General features: G+C 46.6%; 1 protein-coding gene across 1 annotated transcript; it reads left to right on the forward strand.

The window, feature by feature from the left end:
* The first annotated feature begins 113 nt into the window (after positions 1–113).
* Positions 114–27386, forward strand: psma4 (proteasome 20S subunit alpha 4). Its single transcript, XM_038784285.1, has 9 exons — positions 114–237; positions 9892–9919; positions 11414–11456; positions 11755–11917; positions 12451–12528; positions 14491–14579; positions 20105–20235; positions 23645–23768; positions 27024–27386. Exons 2-9 carry the CDS (start codon positions 9917–9919, stop codon positions 27176–27178), a joined length of 786 nt encoding a protein of 261 aa, XP_038640213.1. The 5' UTR covers positions 114–237; positions 9892–9916; the 3' UTR covers positions 27179–27386.

Here is a 27386-nt window from a genome sequence, read left to right on the forward strand (position 1 = left end):
TTTCTGTTTTTATTTCAGAATTTTCCTGTGTTTATTTCAGGTTTTTTGTGTTGATTTCTGATTACTCACAGTCTCTGGGGTTTTGTCTGCTTTACCGGTTGAAGTGCTGCGTCCTCCCAGGCGCCGGGTGGCGCTGCCGCTGCCGCTCAGGTTCCCGGAGAGTCGCCGCTCTTGGCCTCAGTCAGCGTCTCGTCGGCTGGTTGGGGTCGGTCGGCAGCGGTGGAGCCGGAGCGGGAGGTGAGAGACCGCAATGGGGGGGAGAGAAGCGGGGCGGCGGAGGCCCGGGAGGCAGAGCCCATCTCCCCGGGAGCCGGGCCTGGGGCCCCTGCCGGCCTGGGGGAGGGAGGAAATCCCCGAGTCACCGTGAGTCTGCCGGGCGGTTTCGCTTTCGGTTTGTGCCGGCGCGGCCTCGGCTGCAGAGCCCGGTGGAGAGGCCCGGCTCCGGTGGAGGGGCCTGGCTCCGGGGGGGAGAGGCCCGGTTCCGGCTCCGGGGGGGGGGAGAGGCCCAGCTCCAGCTCCGGCTCCGGGGGGGAGAGGAGAGGCCCAGCTCCGGCTCAGGGGGGGAGAGGCCCAGCTCCGGTTCCGGGGGGGAGAGGAGAGGCCCAGCTCCGGCTCCGGCTCCTGGGGGCCTCTCCGAATCAGAATGACAGTGCAGAATGAGGCCATTCGGCCCATAGAGTCTACACCAGCCCTTGGAAAGGGCACCCTACTGAAGTCCACACCTATCCCAGTAAACCCCTTTTTGGACACTGAGGGCAATTTTGAGCATCGCCCAACCTGCTCGTGCTCAGTTTCTGTCTCCATCATGTCATTGATGCAACTTTATGAGGCTGATGGGCTCAGTTAGGGGGATAGATAGAGTGGACCTTCAGAGACTATTTCCTCGGGTGGATGTAGCTGTTACAAGGGGGCATAACTATAAGGTTCAGGGTTGGAGATATAGGAGGGATGGCCGAGGTAGGTTCTTTACTCAGGAATGGACTGCCTGCTGTGATAGTGGAGTCGGACACTTTTGGAACTTTCAAGCGGTTATTGGATAGGCACATGGAGCACACCAGAATGACATGGAGTGGGATAGCTTGATCTTGGTTTCGGACAATGTTCGGCACAACATCGAGGGCTGAAGGGCCTGTTCTGTGCTGTACTGTTCTATGTTCTAGATCTGACATGGGTCTCATAGTTAGCACACACATGATCTTAAATAATTTTCCCGTCGGGTAAAGTCATTCACCGGGAGGTGGGTTTGCCTGGACTTGTCCCACAGGATGCTAAATCCAGTCGCCTCCAACAAATCAGTGATTCTATCCTTTTGGTCTTGAGAGGATGTTATGCCAACTTGGTACTTCGGAACTAGCTCAGCAGGAACTGGATACCACACCTGTATTACCTACATGGTATTGCAAGTAACATTCGTGCCACACACAGTGCCAAACAGTGACTATCTCCAACAAGAGAGGACCTAATCATTTCCCCGGACACACAATGGCATTACCATTCTTGAAACTCCTACTATTAACATCCTCGAAGTTACCATTGACCAGAAATTGAGTTGGATGAGCTATTTAAATACTGTGACTACAAGAACAGATCAAAGCCAAAGAATCCTGCAGCAAGTAACTCCCCTCCTGACTCCCACAAAGCTCCTCCTGGATGAGTGCAGCTCCAACAACACTCAAGAAACTCGACACTATCAGGACAAAGTAGCCGGCTTGATTAGTAGTAATAATTATCTTTATTGTCACAAATAAGCTTACATTAACACTGCAATGAAGTTACTGTGAAAATCCTCAAGTCGCCACATTCCAGCGCCTGTTTGGGTACACAGAGGGAGAATTCAGAATGTCCAATTCAGCTAATCGCACGTCTTTCGGGACTTGTGGGAGGAAACCCGCACAGACTCCGCACAGGCAGTAACCCAAGCTGGGAATTGAACCTGGGACCCTGGTGCTGTGAAGCCATAGTGCTAACAACTATGCTAGCGTGCCGCCCTTTCACAAACATTCACTCCCTACATCACCTACGCACAGTAGCAGCCGTGTGTTTCATCTACAAGGTACACTGCAGAAACTCGCTGAGGCCCATTAGGCAGCAGCTTCCAAACCCACAGCCACCACTGTCTCGAAGGTATGGGCAGCAGATACCTGAGAACACCACCACCTGGAGGTTCCCCTCCAAGCTACACCCCATCCTGACATGGAAATATATCGGCTGTCCCTTCACTGTCGCTGGGACAACATCCTGGAATTCCCTCCGTAGTAGCATTGGGTGTACCTACACCACATGGACTGCAGCGGTTCAAGAAGGCGGCTCACCACCACCTACTCAAGGGCAATTAGGGATGGGTAGTAAATGCTGGCCCAGCCAGTGATGCCCGCATCCCATTAATAAATTTAAAAATGACTTCCCAACAGGTATGGGGAGAAGGAAATGGTGGTTGATCAATAAAGAACTCGAGAGACGAATTGTTTCAAGAGAGTGCTTCTGAGTCGTGGGAGTAAGAATCTGGTTCTGAGACAGTGCAGCTGTGGTCCCAATTTACTCAAAACAAGCCTGAATTATCTCACTGACGGCAGTAGTTCTTGTCATTGCGTTGTGAATATTAGATCCATTAGTGCAATCAAAATGGTCCAGGATAGATAAACATTGTGAGGAATGTGTCGGACAGTTCAGCGAGATGGGAAGGAGTTTGCCTGATGCTTGCATTATCTTTCAGCAGTTTGTATGGCACTTCTGAAACCAGGAAACAAGCTCTCATGGGGAAGCTGTGTGGAATGTCATCAAATCATAGATTCTATCCAGGATGTGTACCACAGTTAGTAAGGATGATGAGGCGAGACTATCCACTGCTGTCCTACAGTTCATTGTGGTCTTTACAGAGGGTTAGGTGGCATCATAAGTATAATAACAAAAGCCAAATACTACAGATGACTTGAAATAAAAACACAAATCTATGTAAAGGGAAACAGTTAACGTTTCGAGTCTAATCAGACTCTTCAGGTCTGGTTCTAAAGCAGTCATACTGGACTCAATGTTAACGCTGTCTCCATTGTAGAATTTTTTTAGGACTGGATTGGGCAAAATATAGCGGGGCAGAACTTGTAAATCGCTTGCAGTCACTCCAGGAGGTCGAATAGCCCCCAGAAGCAGGTGGCATTCCTCGAGTGTAAGACTCCAACTGTGTTCAGAATCTCCAGTAAATCCTCACAGCTCAGAGACTGGGAGCGTCTCCCACTGAAGGCTCCAAATGTGATGGAGAAAAGGTTGAATCATTTTTGGGTGCAAACCCTATTATACTGCAGCTCCAACCCATCCCCGTGATCTTCCTCTTGTTGCCATCATGGTTTGCACAACTGCAGTGGGCTCATTGTTTGGAATGCAGCTTCTATGGGCGGGGAAAGCAACTTTCTTTTTCACCTGTAAACTCGAACACAGCCTCCCTGGGATAATATGGCAAACTTCCACCCACCCCCCTTGTCACAAGTCACGCAACCCATCCTCAATTTCCCAAAACTCTGCCCCGATCCTCGGACCCGTTATTCTGTCTTCCAACAAAATTTCTCCTCGATTCCTGAGGGACCCAGTGTCCCAGGATGCTCCCCAGCCACCCAGTTGCTGTCGATGAACAGAAAGAGCCCTAAAATCTAACCCAATCCTCGCGCTGCTCTCTGCACCTGCCTGCATTAGGCCAAATGCCACTACCTTCATAACAGTGGTGAGAATTATGTGTGGCCTCCAGACAGAACACTTTACAGATAATGAGGTAATTTGTGAAGCTCAGTTGTAATATAGAATAACACAATGTCCGACGTACAGCAACGGGTGAGGGATAAATTGTGACTGTAGCTTCCCTGCCCCTCAACAGCTAATGCAGTGAGATCTTCTGTGGGGGCAGGTGGGTTCCTGGTTATATTTCTAATGGGTAGAATGCTATACTTTCGGACTGAGATGAGAAATTTGTTCACTCAACGGGCTGTGGATCTTTAGGATTCTCTACCACAGAGGCCTGTGGATGCTCCCTCATTGAAAATCCAAGGCTTCAATAGACAGTTTATTGGGGTTTCTGAATCTAAGGGTGCGGGGAGAAAGTGGAATTGAACCCGAGGATCGGCCATGACCATATTGAATGGCAGAGCTTGATTAAAGGGCCATATGTTTTACTCCTGCTCCGACTTATGTTCCTATCTTGCTCTGTGTGTAGAACCTGAGATTAATTAGGCCATCCTCGAGAGGAGGGCAGTACATTCCGAGGGGACTGGGAGCAGCACTATGTAAGTAAACCCTCTGGTGCTGTTTGTACAGGACAGTGACTGAAGGAAGGACATGTTGTGAACCTGGAGGTGATTGTGGATGGGACTGGATCTAACAGTCGGCATTGTAAGATAGCTTAGGTTATTCTCATTAGGAATTACTATGCGACTTGCAGACATCCAACTTTAAGGTCTCAAACATCAAAATCTGGCCCAGTTTATGACATATGAAAGGGCTCATTGGTAAGATAGTGTGATTACTTTTGAATCATTGTCTAAAATAGTCTAAATATAAGTTTAAAAATCCAATAGGCATGAAAAACGATGTGGAAATTGACTGAGGTCTGTATTTGCCAACATTTTCCAAAATTCAAATGACTAAATACCTTTTTTAACAAACAGTATTAAACACCCATACATTCTAATACTTTATTAGATCAGAACACCATCTGTGTTTTAGCTGTTATGTGATTAAGTGATGCTCTAGTTTCCAAGACATTTGGACCATTTTGTGATGGGCATCTCACTGATTGGTTGTTTAAACTAATGAGTGGCATAGTAGCACAGTAGTCAGCACTGTTGCTTCACAGTAGCAGTGTCCCAGGTCCGATTCTGGCTTGGGTCACGATCTGCGGAGTCCGCACATTCTCCCCGTGTCTGCGTGGGTTTCCTCCGGGTGCTCCGGTTTCCTCCCACAAGTCCCGAAAGATATGCTTGTTAGGTGAATTGGACATTCTGAATTCTCCCTCTGTGTACCCGAACAGGTGCCAGAATGTGGCGACTAGGGGCTTTTCACAGTAACTTAATTGCAGTGTTAATGTAAGCCTACTTGTGACAATAAAGATTACAATTAAACACTGCTGAAAATTGTAGTTGGAAAAGTCCTGTTCCTGAAGGTTTAGATTTTTAGAAGAATGCTAAATGCCTAACATCACTGGGCAATAATAATACTTTGGGATTCTTACAGTTCCACCCGTTAGAAGATTGGTCTATTGGCAACCTTGTAAATAGGGTCCTAGCCATTTGCTCCCCATGCAGGCTTGATGCTGAAATAAGGCATATCGAAGGCATCCTATGGGATAATGACTATTATGATTGGATAATTTTGCACTGTATATTGCTCAAACTCACAAACGGAGGCCGTCACTTTTGGCCCAGAAACCTGGCCAGTCCACCTCCGATTACACTGGAAAGGAAAGGCATCTTAAAGATTTGAGCAACAGGTAAAGCTAGCTGTTTCATGTTGCTACTATGCACTAACAACACGAGTGGTATTCACCACTAACAGGACGCTGCCGTCAAGCCAAAGAGAGACAATGCTGCTGTGCGAGAATCATGGGTTTGAGCCGGGGGGGGGTTATGTGGATAGTGTATACAGGAGATGGAGGGAAGCGGGGCCAGTCAAGGTGAGGTATTTGTATTTGGACGAAGGGTTTGCCAGTCTGGGGCAGGTGTGACCTGTATAAGATGGACGGGTTGCATCTAAACTGGAGAGGCATAAATATCCTGGCTACGACGTTTGCTAGTGTCACACGGTAGGGTTTAAACTAGTATGGCAGGGGGGTGGGCACCGGAGCAATAGGTCAGAAGGTGAAAGCATTGAGGGAGAACTAGGGAATAGGGCCACTATGGCTCTGAGGCAGAGCAGACGGGGAGATGTTGCTGAACACAGCGGATCTGGTGGCCTGAAGTGCATATGTTTTAATGCAGGAACTATTACGGGTAAGGCAGATAAACTTAGAGCTTGGATTAGTACTTGGAACTATGATGTTGTTGCCATTACAGAGACCTGGTTGAGGGAAGGACAGGATCGGCAGCTAAACGTTCCAGGGTTTAGATGTTTCAGGCAGGATAGAGGGGGATGTAAAAGGGGTGGCAGAGTTGCGCTACTGGTTAGGGAGAATATCACAGCTATACTACGGGAGGACACCTCAGAAGCCAGTGAGGCTATATGGATAGAGATCAGGAATAATAAGGGTGCAGTCACAATGTTGGGGGTTTACTACAGGCCTCCAAACAGCCAGCAGGAGATAGAGGAGCAGATAGGTAGACACATTTTGGAAAAGAGTAAAAACAACAGGGTTGTTGTGATGGGAGACTTCAACTTCCCCAATATTGACTGGGACTCACTTAGTGCTAGGGGCATAGACGGGGCAGAGTTTGTAAGGAGCATCCAGGAGGGCTTCTTAAAACAATATGTAGACAGTCCAACTAGGGAAGGGGCTGTACTGGACCTGGTATTGGGGAATGAGCCCGGCCAGGTGGTAGAAGTTTCAGTAGAGGAGCATTTCGGGAACAGTGACCACAATTCAGTAAGTTTTAAAGTGCTGGTGGACAAGGATAAGAGTGGTCCTAGGGTGAATGTGCTAAATTGGGGGACGGCTAATCATAACAATATTAGACGGGAACTGAAGAACCTAGATTGGGGGCGGATGTTTGAGGGTAAATCAACATCTGATATGTGGAAGGCTTTCAAGTGTCAGTGGAAAGGAATTCAGGGCCGGCATGTTCCTGTGAGGAAGAAAGATAAATAGGGCAAATTTCAGGAATCTTGGATAACGAGAGATATTGTAGACCTCGTCAAAAAGAAAAAGGAGGCATTTGTCAGGGCTAGAAGGCTGGGAACAGCCAAAGCCTGTGTGGAATATAAGGAAAGTAGGAAGGAACTTAAGCAAGGAGTCAGGAGGGCTAGAAGGGGTCATGAAAAGTCATTGGCAAATAGAGTTAAGGAATATCCCAAGGCTTTTTACACGTACATAAAAAGCAAGAGGGTAGCCAGGGAAAGGGTTGGCCCACTGAAGGATAGGCAAGGGAATCTATGTGTGGAGCCAGAGGAAATGGGCGAGGTACTAAATGAATACTTTGCATCTGTCTTCACCAAAGAGAAGGAATTGGTGGATATTGAGTCTGGAGAAGGGTGTGTAGATAGCCTGGGTCACATTGAGATCCAAAAAGACGAGGTGTTGGGCGTCTTGAAAAATATTAAGGTAGATAAGTCCCCAGGGCCTGATGGGATCTACCCCAGAATACTGAAGGAGGCTAGAGAGGAAATTGCTGAGGGATTGACAGAAATCTTTGGATCCTCACTCTTCAGGTGATGTCCCGGAGGACTGGAGAATAACCAATGTTGTTCCTTTGTTTAAGAAGGGTAGCAAGGATAATACAGGGAACTACAGGCCGGTGAGCCTTTTGTCAGTGGTAGGGAAATTACTGGAGAGAATTCTTCGAGACAGGATCTACTCCCATTTGGAAGCAAATGGATGTATTAGTGAGAGGCAGCATGGTTTTGTGACGGGGAGGTCGTATCTCACTGACTTAATAGAGTTTTTTGAAGAGGTCACAAAGATGATTGATGCAGGTAGGGCAGTGGATGTTGTCTATATGGACTTCAGTAAGGCCTTTGACAAGGTCCCTCATGGTAGACTGGTACAAAAGGTAAAGTCACACGGGATCAGGGGTGAGCTGGTAAGGTGGATACAGAACTGGCTAGGTCATAGAAGGCAGAGAGTAGCAATGGAAGGATGCTTTTCTAATTGGAGGGATGTGAGTAGTGGTGTTCCGCAGGGATCAGTGCTGGGACCTTTGCTGTTCGTAGTATATATAAATGATTTGGAGGAAAATGTAACTGGTCTGATTAGTAAGTTTGCAGACGACACAAAGGTTGGTGGAATTACGGATAGCGATGAGGACTGTCAGAGGATACAGCAGGATTTAGCTCGTTTGGAGACTTGGGCGGAGAGATGGCAGATGGAGTTTAATCTGGACAAATGTGAGGTAATGCATTTTGGAAGGTCTAATGCAGGAAGGGAATATACAGTGAATAGTAGAACCCTCAAGAGTATTGAAAGTCAGAGAGATCTAGGTGTACAGGTCCACAGGCCACTGAAAGGGGCAACACAGGTGGAGAAGGTAGTCAAGAAGTCATGCTTGCCTTCATTGGCCAGGGCATTGAGTATAAGAATTGGCATGTCATGTTGCAGCTGTATGGAACCTTAGTTAGGCCACACTTGGAGTATAGTGTTCAATTCTGGTCACCACACTACCAGAAGTATGTGGAAGCTTTAGAGAGGGTGCAGAAGAGATTTACCAGAATGTTGCCTGGTATGGAGGGCATTAGCTATGAGAAGCGGTTGAATAAACTCAGTTTGTTCTCACTGGAACGACGGAGGTTGAGGGACGACCTGATAGAGGTCTACAAAATTATGAGGGGCATAGACAGAGTGGATAGTAAGAGGCTTTTCCCCAGGGTAGAGGGGTCAATTACTAGGGGGCATAGGTTTAAGGTGCGAGGGGGGCAAGGTATAGAGTAGATGAACGAGGCAGGTTTTTTACACAGAGGGTAGTGGGTGCCTGGAACTCGCTGCCGGAGGAGGTGGTGGAAGCAGGGACGATAGTGACATTTAAGGGGCATCTTGACAAATACATGAATAGGATGGGAACAGAGGGATACGGACCCAGGAAGTGTAGAAGATTGTAGTTTAGTCGGGCAGCATGGTCGGCACAGGCTTGAAGTGCCTGTTCCTGTGCTACTTTTCTTTGTTCTTTGGATGAGCTAAGGGAGAGGGTAGAGCTGCTGAGGGGGAGTGAGTTCAGGTATCTGCAGGGACTTTGCACGAAAGGTCTGGAGGGGATTCCCTTGGTTGCCGGGATACACCCTGCTGGAGCAACTGCTGCTTCCGGATGTGGAATGAGAGCGAAGAGTTGGGGATATATACAAGTGGCTGAGGGAGGTGAGCGGGTGGTGAAGATCAAGGAGAAATTGGAAGCGGAGTTGGGAGGGAAGATCAATTGTGGAGTGAGGCGCTGTGAAGGATAAGCGGGACCTCTTGTGCAAGGATGAGCCTGACACAGTTTAAGGCGGTGCACAGGGTGCACATGACTCGGGCGAGAATGGGTGGGTTCTTTCAGGGGGTAGCAGATGATGTGTGTGAGAGGTGTGGGCGGGGCCAGCGAATCATGCGCACATGTTTTGGGGTTGCGAAAAATTGGGAACATTCTGGGGGGGGGGGGGGGGGGGGGAGTGTTCACGGTCTTAGCCAGGGTAGTGGAGGAGGTGATAGACCCGGAACCTGTGGTGGCGATATTTGGCGTTTCAGAGAAGCCGGAGCTGATGGAGAGGAGGAAGGCCGATGTTGTGGTCTTCGCCTCTCTGATTGCATGGCAACGAATTTTGCTGGAGTAGCGATCGGCAGCGTCACTGGTTTTTAGTTAGAGAACCTTTGTGAGGCTTTGTGTGGTAGTTGTAAATTAGCAACGTTTCAGTGTGTGTGTGACTGTATTTTGGCTGATAAAGGAATGAGTTAAAAGTTAAAAAATAATAAGCGTGCATCAAATGTTGGTTCATAGTTTTGCAACAGTCCAGCAGCTTTGAGTTAAACATCACATTGAGTGAGATGCACATGTTGATGCTGGTTCTACTCTGAACTCTGATATGTTACTTGGCTCTACGTTTATGGATATGAGCAAATAAATGGGCCAAATGGCCACCATCATCGGTGTTCACCTTCTGGTCCCGAGCTATTTGAATGCTTCATGAAAGGTTTCCTCTGTTGTCAGCATTAAGAAGATATTGGGTACAGACACCGTCAGTCTTGTTTCAGCAGAGTATCACACATGTTAACTGATTTCCTTTTTCTGTTCCCAGACTTTTGATCTAAACTGAGAACATAATGGTAAGTAATTGAGATTTTAATTGCACGTAGATGTAAGTTTGACTTTTAACAGGAGTGCGGATGTACTGTATTCAAACTAGTTGTGTTTTGCTAATTCTTTCATGGGTTGTGTGCATCACTGGCAAGGCTAGTATTTAATGCTCATCCCTAATTGCCCCAAAACTGAGTGGCTTGCTAGGCCATTTCGCAGGGCAGCTCCGAGACGCATGTCAGCCAGATCAGGTAAAGATGGCAGAATTCCTGGGGAAATTGCAACAATTGATGGTCACAAAGGGGCAGTATGGTGGCTAGCACAGCGCCAGGGTCCCGGGTTAGATCCTGGCCATAGGTGACTGTGTGGAGTCTGCATGTTCTCCCCATGTCTGTGTGGGTTTCCTCCGGGTGCTCCGATTTCCTCCCACAGTCCAAAGATATGCAGGTTAGGTGGATTGACCATGCCAAAATTGCCCTTTAGTGTCCAACGGTTAGGTGGGGTTACGGGGATAGGGTGCGGGAGTGGGCCTGGGTGGGGTACTCTTCCGGAGTACAGGTGCAGACTTGATGGGCCGAATTTCCCCATTTTCTGCACTGTATGAATTCTATGATTCTATGAATACTGAGACTAGCATTCAATGCCAGAATTAGTAATTGAATTTGAATAACGCTGCGGTGGGATTTGAACCCGTGCCCTCAAAGCATTAGCCTAAGCTTCTGGATTTCTAGTCCCATAACATCACCACTACACCACTGTCTCTCCAGTGTAGTTCAAGCAGTTAGTGGAAGCTGAGGTATAATAATCAAATTAAGATTTTCGCAAAGCTGCTAATTGTACAATGATGCATGTTCCAGAATTTGGTCCCGATATTGCTCAAATTTATTTCTTGCATATTAAACCCAACACCATTCTGTTTTGTGATGTGGGTTTTTGGCTGTTGTTCCTTACATCCCATGTCGCCCATCACCTATATCCTGATGTAATCATCCCTCTTTCCTACGTTGGAGGAAGGTGATTCCTCAACGGAATGTGACCTGGGAGTAGGAGCCTCAACATTGGTGCAGAACCCTCAAGGAAGAGGAGAAAATGATTCCCACAATGGAGAGAGGAGTTTTTTCATAGAATTTACAGTGCAGATGGAGGCCATTCAGCCCATCGAGTCTGCACCTGCTCTTGGAAAGAGCACCCTACCCAAGGTCAACACCTCCACCCTATCCCCATAACCCAGTAACCCCACCCAAAACTAAGGGCAATTTTGGACACTAAGGGCAATTTATCATGGCCAATCCACCTAGCCTGCACATCTTTGGACTGTGGGAGGAAACGAGCACCCGGAGGAAACCCACGCACACACAGGGAGGATGTGCAGACTCCGCACAGACAGTGACCCAAGCCGGAATCGAATCTGGGACCCTGGAGCTGTGAGGCAATTGTGCTAACCACTATGCTACCGTGCTAGAGTTTGAAATATAATAAAATGTAATGTGTAATACTAATTCCTATTTTGTTTGCCTTTGCAGTCTCGAAGATATGATTCGCGGACGACCATATTCTCGCCAGAAGGTGAGGTTCTCTGAGCTTCGGCCTTCTATAAAATGAAGGGTCTGACTGTTTTAATGGCCCGTTTTGTTTCATTGAATAATAATCATTGAATAATATTCATGAAGGCCCCGCCTTCTCAAAAATGCCCTTCGCCTGAGGTGTGGTGATCCTCGGGTTAAATCACCACCAGTCAGCTCCCCCCCTTCAAAGGGGAAAGCAGCCTCTGGTCATCTGGGACTATGGCGACTTTACCCTTGTATCATTGCTCTTCAACTGTGTGTTTCATTCAAAGACAAACTTCTTTTTCATGAAATGACAGGGCGGCTCTATCAGGTGGAATATGCTATGGAGGCCATTGGCCACGCCGGGACCTGCCTGGGGATCTTAGCAAATGACGGTGTTCTGTTGGCTGCAGAGAGACGCAACATACACAAGCTACTGGATGAAGTTTTCTTTTCTGAAAAAATATATAAACTAAATGAGTAAGTGTAAACTCAGATACATAACTAATCTATTGGGCAAATCAACCCGCGTTAACATTACCAATATAACTTTCAAATTAGGTAAGCTTGGCTTGTACGCCTCTGAGTTTAGAAGATTGAGGAGTGGGGGAATCTGCAATAAGGGGGCGTAATCTTAAAATGGGAGATCATTAAGGAGGGAAATCGGGAAGGAAAGGGATTCGAAGCTCAGATCATGCGTGATCAATTGAATGAATGTCCTTCCTTCCTATTGTTCTGTGCAACAAGCAGCCACGAGAGGGAGTTAGATGTCTACGGTTGGAGCCTGTAGTTGTCATCTCTTTGCATAACTTTTGTGTTTTGTTTAAATAATTTACAGAGTTAGTTTTAACAAGATTACCATTAACAATGGAATATTCTATATTGTTAATTCGATACTGGTAGTTTTACTTGTGTGTGTGTGTATATATAAATGTTCGTTAAACAGTAATACCAAAAGCCTCATGTAAAGATATATAAATTGACTACTATTTTCTGTAAAATCTGTCTCCCAGTGATATGGCTTGTAGCGTCGCAGGAATAACGTCAGATGCCAATGTTCTTACAAATGAGCTGCGATTGATTGCCCAGAGGTAAGATAAACCATTAGTTTTGAATGAACCGGGTCCTCTGAAATAATCTTCCGACCACATTCTAATTTCATTTACAGCAGTTCATTTCAGATCATTCTAATTGTTCAATGCCAAACAGCTCCTCTCAGCACGTCACACCCGTAATGGACATCTCGCTGCTCAAGAATACCTCCCGTCAGTTTTTTAAAAATCACAACACTGTCTCAGTTGAAGCATCTGCAATCCCTCATTCCTCTTCTAGTGACTGTTGATACTGCTCCAGCTACAGGTGGATGGTGTTGGGGATCCGGGTACCAAATGGTGACAGGAAGTAATCCTCTAGCAATACAGCACGTGGTCCGGTGAGAGTAGAGCAGCTACTTGACCGTAGCAATATACCTTAACACCAACTTTATAACAATGCCTATTGCACAGGTGGAGCATTCACAGCCAACACCTTCACCTTTTAAGTAAAGCTGCAAGTTATTGGCTCCTTAGTGGATATAGTACAGACAATTAGTGCCATGAGGCCGTGTACGATGGCTGCAGTGTCCACTATTCACAGGACTCCCTGCAACAAGTCAGCAAGGTTTCGTCAGCACGTCCCACACCTACACTTCCACCACCCAGAATGATAAGGGCACCTAATGCATGGGAACACTGTCATATCCAGGTCCCACACCATCCTGACTTTCTAGTCATTCATGGGATGTAGGATTGGTTGGCAAGGTCAGTATTTATTGCCATTCTTATGCAGCCTGGTGGCTTGCTAGGTCATTTCTGAGGGTAGTTGAGAATCAGCCACATTCCATAGAATCCCAACAGTGCAGAAGGAGGCCATTTGACCCATTGAGTCTGCACCGACCCTCCGAAAGAGTACTCTACCTAGGGCCCCCGCACCACCACCACCACTCCTGTAACCCCACACATTGATACTGGCCAATTCAGCTAACCTGCACATCTTTAACAGGCAGAAACTGGGAAAGCGTCCCAACTCCACACAGTCACCCAAGGCCGGAATCAAACCTGGTGCTGTGAGGCAGCAGTGCTAACCACTGTGCCGCCCACATTGCTGTGGTTATGGAGTTAATTCACAGATCAGACTGGGCAGGGACAGCACATTTCCTTCCCTAAAGGATGTGGTGCGCTAGGTAGATTTTTACAGCATTCTGGCTGTTTCGTGTTCACCACTATTGAAACTAGCTTTTATTTCAGATATATTTAATGGACTGAATGTAAATTCCCCAAGCTGCTGTGGTGGGTTTGAACTTGTGTCTCCGGATCACTGGAGCAATAACCTAACTGCTATGCTAGCTGCCCCTACCTCAGACTTGGAAATACATCACCATCGATTTAGCATCACTGTGTCAAAATCTTGGAACTCCCTCCTTGGTACTTCCCGTACCAGCCTCCTCGAACAGGCGCCGGAATGTGGCGACTAGGGGCTTTTCACAGTAACTTCATTTGAAACCTACTTGTGACAATAAGCGATTCTCATTTCATTTTCATTTCCTGAACATTGTGGGACCATGTTCACCATCTGAGCTGCACTGGTTCAAGAAGGTGGCTCACCGCCGACTTGGGTGAATGGTGATGGGTGATAAATGCCAACTTTGCCAACAATTCCCAGATCCCTGAAAACAAATGAACAAAAGAGCTTCAATTTGGTGTACCAAGCACAGGCAAGGAGAAACCATTCTTTATAGTGTGACCTGAACTGGTGTCAAGGTCCTGGGGATGAGAATACATCACATTGGACCTGTGCTTTAATAGTTCTACATCAAGCATGCAAAATTGTCTTTCCATTTAAGAAAGAACTTCTCAATTAATACTTTTAAAAACATTGGGGGACATTTCCATCGCGTGCACTTTACTGCAGGAGGATTAGCGTGTTCTTTCTACGCACTTAAACTAAATAATGTAGAGTAGAAATCTCCCTTCAAGTGTCCAGATTGCAATCATGGTATCCTTTTATATTTACAGGTATCTCCTTCAGTACCAGGAGCCGATCCCATGTGAGCAGTTGGTCACAACACTGTGTGATATCAAGCAGGCTTACACGCAGTTTGGAGGTGAGGCAGAATGAGGGGTGTTTTAAAGTAAATGCGTGCGTGCTAATGTGACCATCACACTTAAAGTTGCATGACATCTCCATGACAACGTGAATCTCACGGGTTTCATATCCAGGTAGAAATTCTGATCAACTATCTGCTATCTCCCATCTCTATTCCATCCTGAAATTAAATAGACCATTTACGTTACAACCATTTACAAAACCTGACAAACCGACTCTTCCTTGTGAGACTTGGAGACTAGCACTCTCCCATAGCTGTCCTGGTCATCGTTTAAAGGTGTGAATATTCACTCGCCCATATTTGCTTTAGGGCAGAATAAACACACATCCCTCTTCATTGGATCAAAGCAAATTGCTACGGATGCTGGAATCTGAACCAAAAGGGAAAATGCTGGAAAATCTCAGCAAGTCTGGCAGCATCTATAGGGAGAGAAAAGAGCTAACGTTTCGAGTCCGATGACTCTTTGACTCTTCTCTCCCTACACATGCTGCCAGACCTGCTGAGATTTTCCAGCATTTTCTCTTTCGTTTCAACCCTCTTCATTCCTCTATTTTACCGTTAGTTAAAGAGACACCCCCCACAACATAATCTTACAAACTTCATACTTATTACAATTATGTCTGATCTGTATTTTAGCTCCGCCTTACCCACTTTAGTTCTGTAATCCTTAATAGCCTTACCTAACAATCAGTTACAGTTTTAAAACTTTCAGTTGACCTAGCCTGAACAGTTATTTGGGGGAGGCGGGGGAAGGGGTTCCACATTTCGACTCCTCTTTCTGCGAAGGAGTGTTTCCAGACACCGCCTCGGAACAGTCTAGCTCTAACTTGTGGTTTTCACCTGGGTGCAACAGAGATGGACGCAAGTCACAGCTTCATTGGTGGGACGGCTATGTTATATCTGGGGACGTCCAATGAACCCATTCGCTACTACAGATCCAAAAAATTTATTGTTTTATTGGCAAACTTTCAAAAGAAAAGATAATGAAATGACTCAATGAAAAATGAAAATCGCTTATTGTCACGAGTAGGCTTCAAATGAAGTTACTGTGAAAAGCCCCTAGTCGCCACATTCCGGCGCCTGTTCGGGGAGGCTGTTACGGGAATCGAACCGTGCTGCGGGCTTGCCTTGGTCTGCTTTCAAAGCCAGCGATTAGCCCTGTGAGCTAAACAGCCCCAATTAACTTGTTACATCATTCATAAACTAGTTGCAGGATGCTATGTGACTCAGATGAACTATCCGTCACTGTTCTGCCTTAGGCAGGGTCAACCGCTCCCTGGTGCGTTTCCAAAGACAGCTCCTCGGCCAATCAGAGTCGACTTGCCTTTAAGAGTTTGGGGAGGGGGGGAATCTTCCCTGGTGCATTCTCCAAGGCAATGTCACAGCCAATCAGAGTTTGTTTGCCAACTCTTTCTCTTGCAGTATAAATTGTTGTTCCCTTTGAAATTTGGTATTCTTGCATTTGTCCTGACGAGTAAAGTGAAAAACTTCAGCATGTCTCTTTTTTTCAGCAATACTCAGTGAGTTATTTGTGAATAATTCTGTTTGGTCTGTTATAAAAACATCTGGCCTGACTAATATGAATTATTCTTTGAAGTGTTGTGGCGACACATTGTGGAAATATTGTGCAGAATGTAATTCCATCCCTGGAGTCGGACTGGGAGGCGGGATGGGGGACATAGAATCTGGAGGGAAGGCAAGAGGTGGACAGCAGTATTCCCTCGAAACTGTGCACTTGCACAATAAGATCAAGCACCACACAGTTACATTGTTACAGCTGAACAAATCCAGATGATTAAATGAGGTTTTCTGCCACGTGAGCAAATAATTCAAGATCAGGTGGAAGTAACGGCTCCTGGAGTCCAAAACTATCTCAGCACCTGTCTTTCCTGCAGCCCAGTTGAAACTCCTTTCACTCCTTTGGCTGCTTCCTTCCTCTTGAACTCCCCTTCTGAGCCCTTGTTCACAGTGAGTGTTTGGGAGAGGGAAGTGGTGAGGAGGAGGGAAGTGGTGAGTCTGGAGGGAAGGCGAAAAGAGTTGGTTATTAAACAATAAGAGCATTTTTGGGCCTGTTAATGCTGACATTCTACTGCAGCTGGTTTTGTAGAATTATTTTTTTTTTAGAAAATATTTTATTGAGGCAATTATAATTTTAAACATCAAATTTTAATACAAACAAAAACACAGCAATATAACCAACAACCCCCCCCCCTCCCCCCCCACAGCACAGACCCCAGCCAACATGGCTTAGATAAACAGTGCCACCTTCCCCAGCCCACCTCCGATGGTTCGCCTGTCCTCACTCGTCTCTCCCGTGCCTCCCTTTCCCTCCCCCCATCCCCCCTGCTAACAGCTTAATTTTTCTCAAAGAAGTCAATGAACGACTGCCACCTCCAAGCAAATCCCTGCAACAGACCCCTCGAGGCGAATTTAATTTTCTCGATTCTGAGAAACCTCGCCATGTCGCTAACCCACAGCCCCGACTTCGGGGGCTCCGAGTCCCTCCATCCTAGTAAGGGGGCGGCACATTAGCACAGTGGTTAGCACGGCTGCTTCACAGCTGCAGGGTCCCAGGTTTGATTCCCGCCTCAGAACATAGAAAAATACAGCACAGAACAGACCCTTCGGCCCACGATGTTGTGCCGAACCTTTGTCCTAGATTAATCATAGATTATCATAGAATTTACAGTGCAGAGGAGGCCACTTGTCCCATCGAGTCTGCACCGGCTCTTGGAAAGCGCACCCTACCCAAGCCCACACCTCCACCCTATCCCCATAACAACCCAGTAACCCCACCCAACACCCAGGGCAATTTTGGACACTAAGGGCAATTTATCATGGCCAATCCACCTAACCTGCACATCTTTGGACTGTGGGAGGAAACCGGAGCACCCGGAGGAAACCCACGCACACACAGGGAGGATGTGCAGACTCCGCACAGACAGTGACCCAGCGGGGAATCGAACCTGGGACCCTGGAGCTGTGAAGCAATTGTGTTATCCACAATGCTACTGTGCTGCCCTTAAGAACAAATTAATCTACACTCCATTATTCTACCACAATCCATGTACCTATCCAAAAGCCTCTTGAAGGTCCCTAATGTTTCTGACTCAACTACTTCCACAGGTAGTGCATTCCATGCCCCCACTACTCTCTGGGTAAAGCCTTGGGTCACTATCTGTGGAGTCTGCATGGGTTTCCTCCGGGTGCTCCGGTTTCCTCCCACAGTCCAAAGATTTGCAGGTTAGGTGGATTGGCCATGATAAATTGCCCTTAGGTTAGGTGGGGTTACTGGTTTACGGGGATAGGGTGGAGGTGTGGTGTGCTCTTTCCAGGAGCTGGTGCAGACTTAATGGGCCGAATGGCCTCCTTCTGCACTGTAAATTCTATGATTCTATGATCCATCGGTTTTGTAGAATTATTAAAGGAAAATTAATTCCAAAGATATGCGACACAGGGCATTCATAAGGAGTTTGTGAAAAGTTTTGCATTGCTAGCCCAAATAATAGCACCATCACAGTGCTTAGCACTGTTGCTTCACAGCGCCAGGGTCCCAGGTTCGATTCCCGACTTGGGCCACTATCTATGCGGAGTCCGCACGTTCTCTCCGTGTCTGCGTGAGTTTCCTCTGTGTGCTCCAGTTTCCTCCCACAAGTCCCGAAATACGTGCTTGTTAGGTGAATTGGACATTCTGAATTCTCGCTCCGTGTACCTGAACAGGTGCCAGAATGTGGCGACTAGGGGATTTTCACAGTAGCTTAATTGCTGTGTTAATGCAAGCCCACTTGTGACAATAAGATAATTCTATTCTGTTTTTTAAAAATCCAAAGGTTCTTGTGAAATTATCTCTTCGGACAAATTAAAGTATGCCGCTTCCAAATGCTGCATGTCCCCAATTCAATTCTGGATACATCGTGAGACACAGTTACTTTAATAATGTTCATTTGGTTTAGTACTTTTCATTAATCATTTATGAAATCTATAATTCATTGATCCAGAAAAACTGTAGGTGGAGTAAATTCAGTAGATTGTGCAAAAAAAAAATCTCAAACAGTCATTCTCCATCACAACACGCAATTTCCTCATTCAATATTCATTTAATTTACTGGGACACTTGTCTCTCTGACCTTCACAAGAGTCGACCTCTCCAAATTCACAGAGCCACTTTAACTCTGCCTGATTATGTTTCTGGGTGTGAAGAAATGACTGAGCTGGTTTTCTTGCTGTTTAAGTAAAGAAAACACTCAATGAGCTGAAAAAAATAAAAGTTGCCTTTTCCACATTTTCTATCGGTTTAAAAGGCTCTTTCTATTTTTAGCTTATCAAATTGAATCTTAGCTTGTCTTGAGTCGTCACCATCAATTCAACTTTTATCGTGTCAAATGACGAAAATCCAAGCTGCAATGTAAAATCTAACGACTGTCTCTGGTGTATGATGGTGTAGTGACTAAGGTCCTGAATTTAAACCCATGAGTTTAAATGTTACCATGGTGCATTCAAAACTGAATTAATTAATTCTGGTGATTTGTGGATTAACATTTTACTGTGCCAATGGTTGGGGTGGTATGATAGCTTTAAAAAATATATTGCAGGTTATGTGTTTATTTGTTTCTGTTGAGGCGCAAATCCGCAAATTACCTGGATAATAAAATTCATTCCGCATGTGGATGGAAAGGATTAGAGGGAAAATGGAAGAGCTTGTTGTCTTTCTTACTCACTCCAACACCATGCCCTGATTAAGATGAGGCTGCCCTAGTAAGGCTCTTATGTGGTCAAGAGTCACTTAAAGGCCTCGTCCCTCTTGCTGTTATGGGGTCTGTACGCCACGTGGGATGGTTGCCAGGTATACCCTGGGGCCTCCTCCCTGTGCACTTGGGGGGGGGGTTCCCATTCGAGTACCCGGAGCCCCACAGAGGGTCGTCCTGTCAAAAGACTTCTGCCCGTCACAACATCCTACCCCTGCTCAGCACACATGCTACTGGTCTCTAATTGGCCAGCAGCTCTTGGAGGCAGGCTCTTTGTCTTAAAGACTCAGGGGACCTAGTGACAGGCAGCAGACTGCCGATTACCATTTAATCCCATTGGAACTCGGTAGCATAGAACATTAGAGCGCAGATGTTCGGCCTTCGATGTTGCGCCGACCTGTGAAACCCCTCTAAAGCCCATCTACACTATTCCCTTATCGTCCATATGTCTATCCGATGACCATTTGAATGCGTTTAGTGTTGGCGAGTTCACTACTGTTGCAGGCAGGGCATTCCACGCCCTTACTACTCTCTGAGTAAAGAATCTACCTCTGACATCTGTCCTATATCTATCGCCCCGGGATCTTTTTCCTTCCCCTCTCTGTCTGATGTTGTGAAAGATGGCCGTCAGGTTTATTTCCCCAATCGCATAATTTGCCGGACGTGAAGTTCGTTGAGAAATTTGAGAGACCCGATAAGTTGCTGACGAAATGAAGGTTTAAAAAAAAAGCTCTTTAAGCACTCTAACAACCTTATGGCGATCTCTAATGCTTACAGGCAAGCGTCCTTTTGGTGTTTCACTTCTCTACATGGGATGGGATAAGCACTATGGCTACCAATTGTATCAGAGTGACCCCAGCGGAAACTACGGAGGGTGGAAAGCCACATGTATCGGGAATAACAGCGCTGTAAGTACCTTAACTAAAGAGCTATCGTGACATTGTAAAGAGATGTGCTAACACGTCGGTTTGATCTTTTACTGAGGTATGATGTGCTAATATTTCTAACCCAAAGCCTGGGAGGATTAATTTATAGTGAACATTTGCAAACTGAGCTGTTTGCACTGGAATGCAAGACTTCAGGCTGGTTCTAGCACTGTGAACTTGAGATTTAAATGATTTATTCTGGATGAGGACATTGGGTTTGAGGAGATTGTGAATGAGGCTCAAGGACATTCGAGAGTTGACAATTGGCTTTTCCTGCAGTGCAGAAGTAAAATACTGCTGGGGACCTGAACTAAAACAGGAAATGCTGCAAAAACTCAGCAGCTCTGGCAGTATCTGTGCAGAGATAAACAAAGTTATTTCAGTCCAAACCTGAAGCATTATCTCTGTTTCTCTCCCCACCAGCACTGCAAGATGTGCTGCAAGTTAACTGGGAGATGTAATCAGCAAATTCTCTTTAACAGCATAACGCATTTGCAATTTTGGTTCTTTGGTTGGTTAAGCCAATGCAGCAATACAAAAAGATGCGAAAAGAGCCATCTGTGGGTTCCCCTATTCAATAAATGGTGTATCTCAGTAGCACATCTTCCTAACCTTCGGGAAGCAGAAACAAGGGTGTCAGCCCCCTACCCCATAAATAGTCCTGGCTTGTCCAATATCCCGAAGGCGGCTGCCTTCAGGCTTGGCTCCACCCTCACCCTCACAACCGTGGGACATTGCTTCAAAGAAGGCTGTCCAGAACCCGACAAGTCAGGGGCATGCCCAGGACATGTGGGTGTGGTTTGCCCGGCCTCCCTGGCACCGGTCACGTTTGTCTTCCACCCCCAGGAGGAACCTGCCCATTCGGGTTCTGGCGAGCTGTGCTCTGTGCTCCACTTTCAGTTGCATGAGGATTAGCCTTGCGCAAGTGGAGGTGGAGTCGGCCCTGTTTAGTGCTTCGCTCCAGAGCCCCCACCCTATTTCTATCCCTAGTTCTTCCTCCCACTTTTCCCGTGATTTTTCCCGTGAGGAGAGTGCCCTTTCTAATAGACGTCCATACAGGTCCCCGCAGTTCCCCCCCCCCCCCCCCCCCCCCCTCCCAGATTGCCCGCATCCTGTAGTTCCTCTAACATTGTCTCGGGGTGCGTGGATATGCTGTCGTCTCCTTGCGGAAGAAATTCTGTACCTGTAGATGCCGCAGTTCATTCCCATTCGGTAGTTTTCCTGTCAGTTCCTCTAAGATCACGTCTGTCTTCTGTGCAGAAGTCCCCACAGTCAGCATCCCCATCTTGTCTTCATCTTTCAAAGATGGCATCTAGCATGACTGGCGCGAACCTGTGATTGCCGCAGATGGGGGCCGTAGTGGACATTTCGGTTAGGCCGAAGTGCTGCCTCATCTGATTCCAGGTTGGGAGTGTGGCTACCACCACTGGGCTTGTTACCGGGTTTGGGAGTGTTATCGTGGGAGGGCTCGGAGGATCGTCCTTGTACCAGAACTCCACTCCATCCTTATCCATTCCAATTCCGGTTCTTTCACCCATCCCGTCACTCTTTCTGCTGTGGTCACCCAGTGGTAGTATTGGAGGTTTGGGAGGGCCAGGCTCCCATGTTACATTTTCTTTGTAGGACCTTTTTGGGAATCCTTGGGTTCTTCACCCGCCATGCAAACACCATAATAATTTTGTCAACTGAGTTAAAGAAGGCCTTGGGTAGGGTGCTTTTTCCAAGGGTGTCGGCTCGATGGGCTGAATGGCCTCCTTCTGCACTGTAAATTCTATGATTCTATCTGGTGTAGATCAGTATGGATCAGCAGGCGGCAAACCTTGTCTCAGTATTTGTAGAAGGCCCCGTGTCTGGCGGAGTTGGTGCACTGCTCTCCTGGTGGGCAGCAGATTAAAGTCCATATGTAGCTTTTTCCTCTCCGCCAGAAGCATTACAGTCGGGGGTCTTAGAGTATTTTCTGTCCACCTCCAGAATGGAGTCGATCAGTTGTTGCCTAGTTGCCCTCTCTTCCTTGTTTGCCTTGTAGGCGATAATCTCTCCTCTGATCATGGGCCTCAGCGCCTCCCAGAACGTCCCGGTTGTTAGTAATATACTGGTCAATGGCCTGTGATGTTTTCTGGCAGAAGACCTTGTCGGCGAGGAGGATCGTGTCCCGTCTTCATGGGGGTCGTTGGGCAGGGCCCATCTCCAACCCCACATCCATGTAGTGTGGAGCGTGGTAGGAGATTATGATCGCGGAGTATTCCACTCATACTAGCCTTGGAAGCACTGATTTCCCCAGTACAAAGAAGTCGATATGGGTATAGACCTTGTGAACTTGCGGGAATAAAAAGAGAACTCCTTCACACCCTCCATGGATCCACAACCCTCATCTGCTCCATGTTGCCTGGGACGTTTCTCTCTGTTAACAGGTTATCCACAAATGCAAACTGGCCTCTGCCCTGGGATAGGCGAGGGGACCAGTTAAGTTTACAACTCTTGCTAACTATCTGATAACCACTGCTGGAAGGTACCATCTCTGGGTGACTGAAGCTTTGGGCTCCACAGTCAGAAGTTGACTTCCATTTCTGGAAGTTTGAGCTTTTGCAGAAGTCGGGGAGATGCCGATCTGCTTCTGTCACCACCATAGTTAACCGGGAGGGGGATATCTTTCAAACAGGATTGATCAGAGTTAAACATGGAGAACTGTGGCACATTATCAGCAACAGCATATCGTTTTATAACTCCTTTAATGTATTAAAATATCCCATGGCACACTGCAAGAACAGAGTTAAACAGGAGAATCTTCCCAATAAAAAGCATCATCTCCTGGCTCATACAAGCCCAGGACTCACCAGACTTTTAAAGTGTCAGCTACAGCTCAGTGGGTAGCACTTTCGCCTTGGAAATTGGATGATTGTGGGTTCAAGTCCCACTCCAGAGACAAAATCTAGGCGAACTGCAGTGCCGAGGGAGTGCCGCACTGCTTGAGGTGCAGTCTTTCACACGGGACATCAAAGAGAGGCCTCTCCTGTTCTCTGCGGTGAACATCAAAGATTCCAATGTCTCTATTTTGGAGAAGAGGGTGTATATTACTGCCCAGTGTCCTGCTCAATGTTTGCCTCAGTCACATCGCAACAAAGCAAATGATCTGGTTAATATCACTTTGCGGTCTGTGGGAATTGGCTGCTGAGTTTCCTGCATTACAACGTGACTATAGTTCAAAAATAGTTAATTGCCCGTAAAGTGCCTGATGGCTGTGGAGGGTGTTAAATAAATGCAATTGCTGACTGGAACGTTTACTTTGCTCCAGTGCGTAAACGCCGTGCTTCAAGGATTGGGCCAGGATGATGAGATTGCTGATAACTTGAAGCCAGTAAAATTGAATTTCTTTGTTAATGAAACATTACAGGCTGCAGTATCTATGCTGAAGCAAGATTTCAAGGAAGGTGACATGACTTTGCAGTCGGCTCTTGCATTAGCAGTTAAAGTGCTGAATAAGACCATGGACGTTAGCAAACTATCGGCTGAAAAAGGTAACGAATTGAGTGTTGTAAGTTTCTATCCAGGTTTTGTTTTGGCTCATAAGTTACAATTTAATGATCATATTCACAAATATCATCAATGATCATACTTAACTTCTTAATATCCAAGCCTCATTATATTCGTTACATTAAAGTGCAATTTATTTTATAAATCTTATGCTAACCTCTACTCTTAACCTCCATGTGGTGTAAGAAATCGAGTAGTTCCTGGTTCAGTCCCTGTCGTGTGTCGAGTACACACTTTGGGCTGATTGTAGTACTGAGGGAGTGCTGCACTGCTTAAGGTGCAGTCTTTCGTATTAAAGAGGGGCCTTGTCTCTCTAAGGTGAATGTCATAGATTCCCGTGTTTCTAGTTTGGAGAAGAGCATGTCTTTAACCTAAGAACATAACGTAAGCAAAAGAAACAGGAGCAGGAACAGGCCATTCGGCCCGTCGAGCCCGCTCCGCCATTCACTCAGATCGGGGCCGATCTGATTGTGGTCTTAACTCCAATTTTCTTTCTTTTTAAAAAAAATTTTTATTGAGATATTTGTAACATAAACAATGACATCAACATAGTAAAATAAACATTTCTCCCCCTCCCATCCCAATGTTCAAGGACCTCCCCCCAATATACTGCATCTGCTGACATTTTAATTTCACTTGGGGAGTCGAGGAACGGCTGCCACCTCCGGGTGAACCCTAACGTTGACCCTCTTAAGACGAACCTTATTTTCTCGAGACTGAGAAACCCAGCCATGTCACTAACCCAGGTCTCTACACTCTGGCGGCTTCGAGTCCCTCCACATTAATAAGATCCGTCTCCGGGCTACCAGGAGGCAAAGGCCAGGACGTCGGCCTCTTTCGCTCCCTGAACTCCCGGATCTTCCGACACTCCAAATATCGCTACCTCCGGACTTGGCACCACCCGTGTTTTTAGAACCGTGGACGTTGCCTTAGCAAAACCCTCTAATGTTTGGGCATGCCCAAAACATGTGGACATGTTTTGCTGGGCTTCCCGTGCACCAGCACACCTATCCTTTACCCCGAAAAACTTGCTCATCCTAGCCACTGTCATGTGTGCCCGGTGGACTACCTTGAATTGTATCAGGCTAAGCCCAGCACATGATGAGGAGGTATTAACCCTGCTTAGGGCACCCGCCCATAGTTCCGCCTCTATCTCTCCTCCGAGCTCGTCCTCCCACTTGCCCTTAAGCTCCTCCACCGGGGTTTCCGCCGCCTCCGGAAGCTCCTGGTAAATATCCGATACCTTCCCCTGGAAACTACTCTATCCTGTATCCCCCGTGGCGGCAGCAGTGGAGAGGCTAGAACCTGCTTTCTCAGGAAGTCTCGCACCTGCAGATACCTAAACCCATTCCCTGCTGGCAATTTAAATTGATCCTCCAAGGCTTTCAAGCTGGGGAAGCTCCCGTCTATAAATAGATCCCCCATCCTTCTAATTCCTGCCCTTTGCCAACTTCGGAACCCACCATCTAGCCTAACCGGTACAAACCTACGGTTATTATAAATCGGGGTCCAAATCGATGCTCTGTCCACTCTCTTATGTCTCCTCCATTGCCCCCAGATTCTCAGAGCCACCACCACCACCAAACTTGTGGAGTATTGGGCCGGCGAGAACGGAAGAGGTGCCGTTATCAGTGCTCCCAAACTTGTGTCTTTACATATCACCACCTCCATCCGCTCCCATGCCGACCCCTCCCCCACTACCCGCTTCCTAATCATGGCTATATTAGCTGCCCAGTAGTAATTACAGAAGTTTGGCAGTGCCAGCCAACCCCCCCCCCTGCGCTCCAGCAGCACTTTCTTCACTCGTGGGGTTTTACCCGCCCACACAAAGCCCTAAATAATCTTATTCACCCGCTTGGAAAAGGCCTAAGGGATGAAGATGGGGAGGCACTGAAAGAGACAAACAGAAATCTGGGGAGGACCGTCATGACTCCAATTTTCTGACTGCCCCAAAACTCTCTTGATTAAAATTCTCCCCAGCTCAGCAGTCAATATATTCAGCACGTCAACCTTCCCCTGCTCTCTGGGGAAGAAAATTCCTAAGATTTTTTAACAAAATATATTTTTATTCTCCTCCTTTTCCACATTTTCTCCCAAATTTACACTAAACAATAATCAGTAACGAATGTAATGTAAATCCCAATATCAATAACAACGATCCCATCCTTCCACCAAACCCCCAAACATTAGCCCGCATGTTAACATAAGGAAATGACAAAAAGGAATCAGGAATCACCCACAGTCACCGTTAACACACAGTCCCCCTCCCCCAACCCCCCCCTAATGTTGAATGTAATCCAATTCTCGAAAGTCAATCATGAATAACGCCTATGAATTGTAAAACCCCTCCATCTTTCCCCTCAGTTCAAATCTGACCACCTCAAGCGTCAAGAATTCCAGCAGGTCCCCCCGTCACGCCAGGGCACAGGTTGATCTCCATCCCAACAGGATCCGCCTTTGGGTGATCAACGAGGCGAAGGCTACAACATCTGCCTCTGTTTCCAACCCCGGCTGGTCCCACACACCGAATATGCCGAGAATTCCAAAGATTAACGACTCCCATATTCCCCTTCATCTCCTTAAATAACAGGGGTGGGAGGGTGTAGTTGGCTGACTCCAACTTGCAGAGGCAAAGATCCATCCTGGGTTACAGGTCTCTAATGATCCGGGTTAAACTCTGCCATGTACCTGCTATCCGTGGTTGGATTAACTGCACAGCCCAGATTACACAGAGTAATTACAACTTGAGTGAGGGATCAGGGAACTGTTCGTCAACTGTTTTGATGTAATATTATTTGCCCTGAAGAACAATTGGGGGACGCTTTCTCTCTCCAACTGAGCAGAGATTCTAAACGATGCCAGCTCATCCTGAAACTGCATGTTTGTTTTAATGCTAATGTTATTGCTGCCTGTCTAAATTAAACTTGTTTTGCATCCCCATAATAGTCATCCTTTAAGGGTTGCATTCAAACAGTCCTCCCCAAGTGAGATTCACATTTCCAGAGCAGTATCCAGCTGTTTGAGGCCCTAGAAAGATACGAATGCTGGTTTGTTGCTGTCCCACCGATGTATCTACTGTTTAAAAAAAAAGTATTGATCCACCAAATAATTGGAGCAATTTGAAGATGTTTCTTCATTTGCTCAACGCTATTCTTATAGATGGAGTCTCTTCCAACTCAGAGTGGGTCTTTGAAATTGAAATAACTTTTAGAACTGAAATGTTTGACTTTGTGCTGCAGTGGAAATCGCGACGCTCACCAGAGAAAACGGGAAAACGCGCATCAAGGTGCTGAAGCAGAAGGAAGTTGAGGTTTTGATTAAGAAGCACGAGGAGGAAGAAGCAAAATCTGAGCGTGAGAAGAAAGAAAAAGAGCAAAAAGAAAAGGAGAAATAGAGCTACGAATTGATTGAAGCCCAGGATCGTGTTTGAGTAAAGAAAATCGAAGTTTATCTAAAATCCAGGTGACTGCAGGTTCCTCAGTATGGAGTTGGCCGAGCCGGCCACCATCCATCTTTCTTATACACTTCCGCACATCAATTGTATATGCACTAGACATTGCCAGATGGGTTTTTAAAATAAAGAATAAAGGCAAAAAAAAGTA

This window comes from Scyliorhinus canicula, chromosome 24 (assembly GCF_902713615.1).
Source record: "Scyliorhinus canicula chromosome 24, sScyCan1.1, whole genome shotgun sequence".
Taxonomy (NCBI): domain Eukaryota; kingdom Metazoa; phylum Chordata; class Chondrichthyes; order Carcharhiniformes; family Scyliorhinidae; genus Scyliorhinus; species Scyliorhinus canicula.

What these genes read in the sequence shown, in the direction of transcription:
- psma4 (XM_038784285.1), top strand. An exon ending in GACCATATTCTCGCCAGAAG is followed by an intron (nt 11,457 to 11,754) that starts GTGAGGTTCTCT and finishes ATGAAATGACAG; the next exon opens with GGCGGCTCTATCAGGTGGAA. An exon ending in CTGCGATTGATTGCCCAGAG is followed by an intron (nt 12,529 to 14,490) that starts GTAAGATAAACC and finishes TTATATTTACAG; the next exon opens with GTATCTCCTTCAGTACCAGG.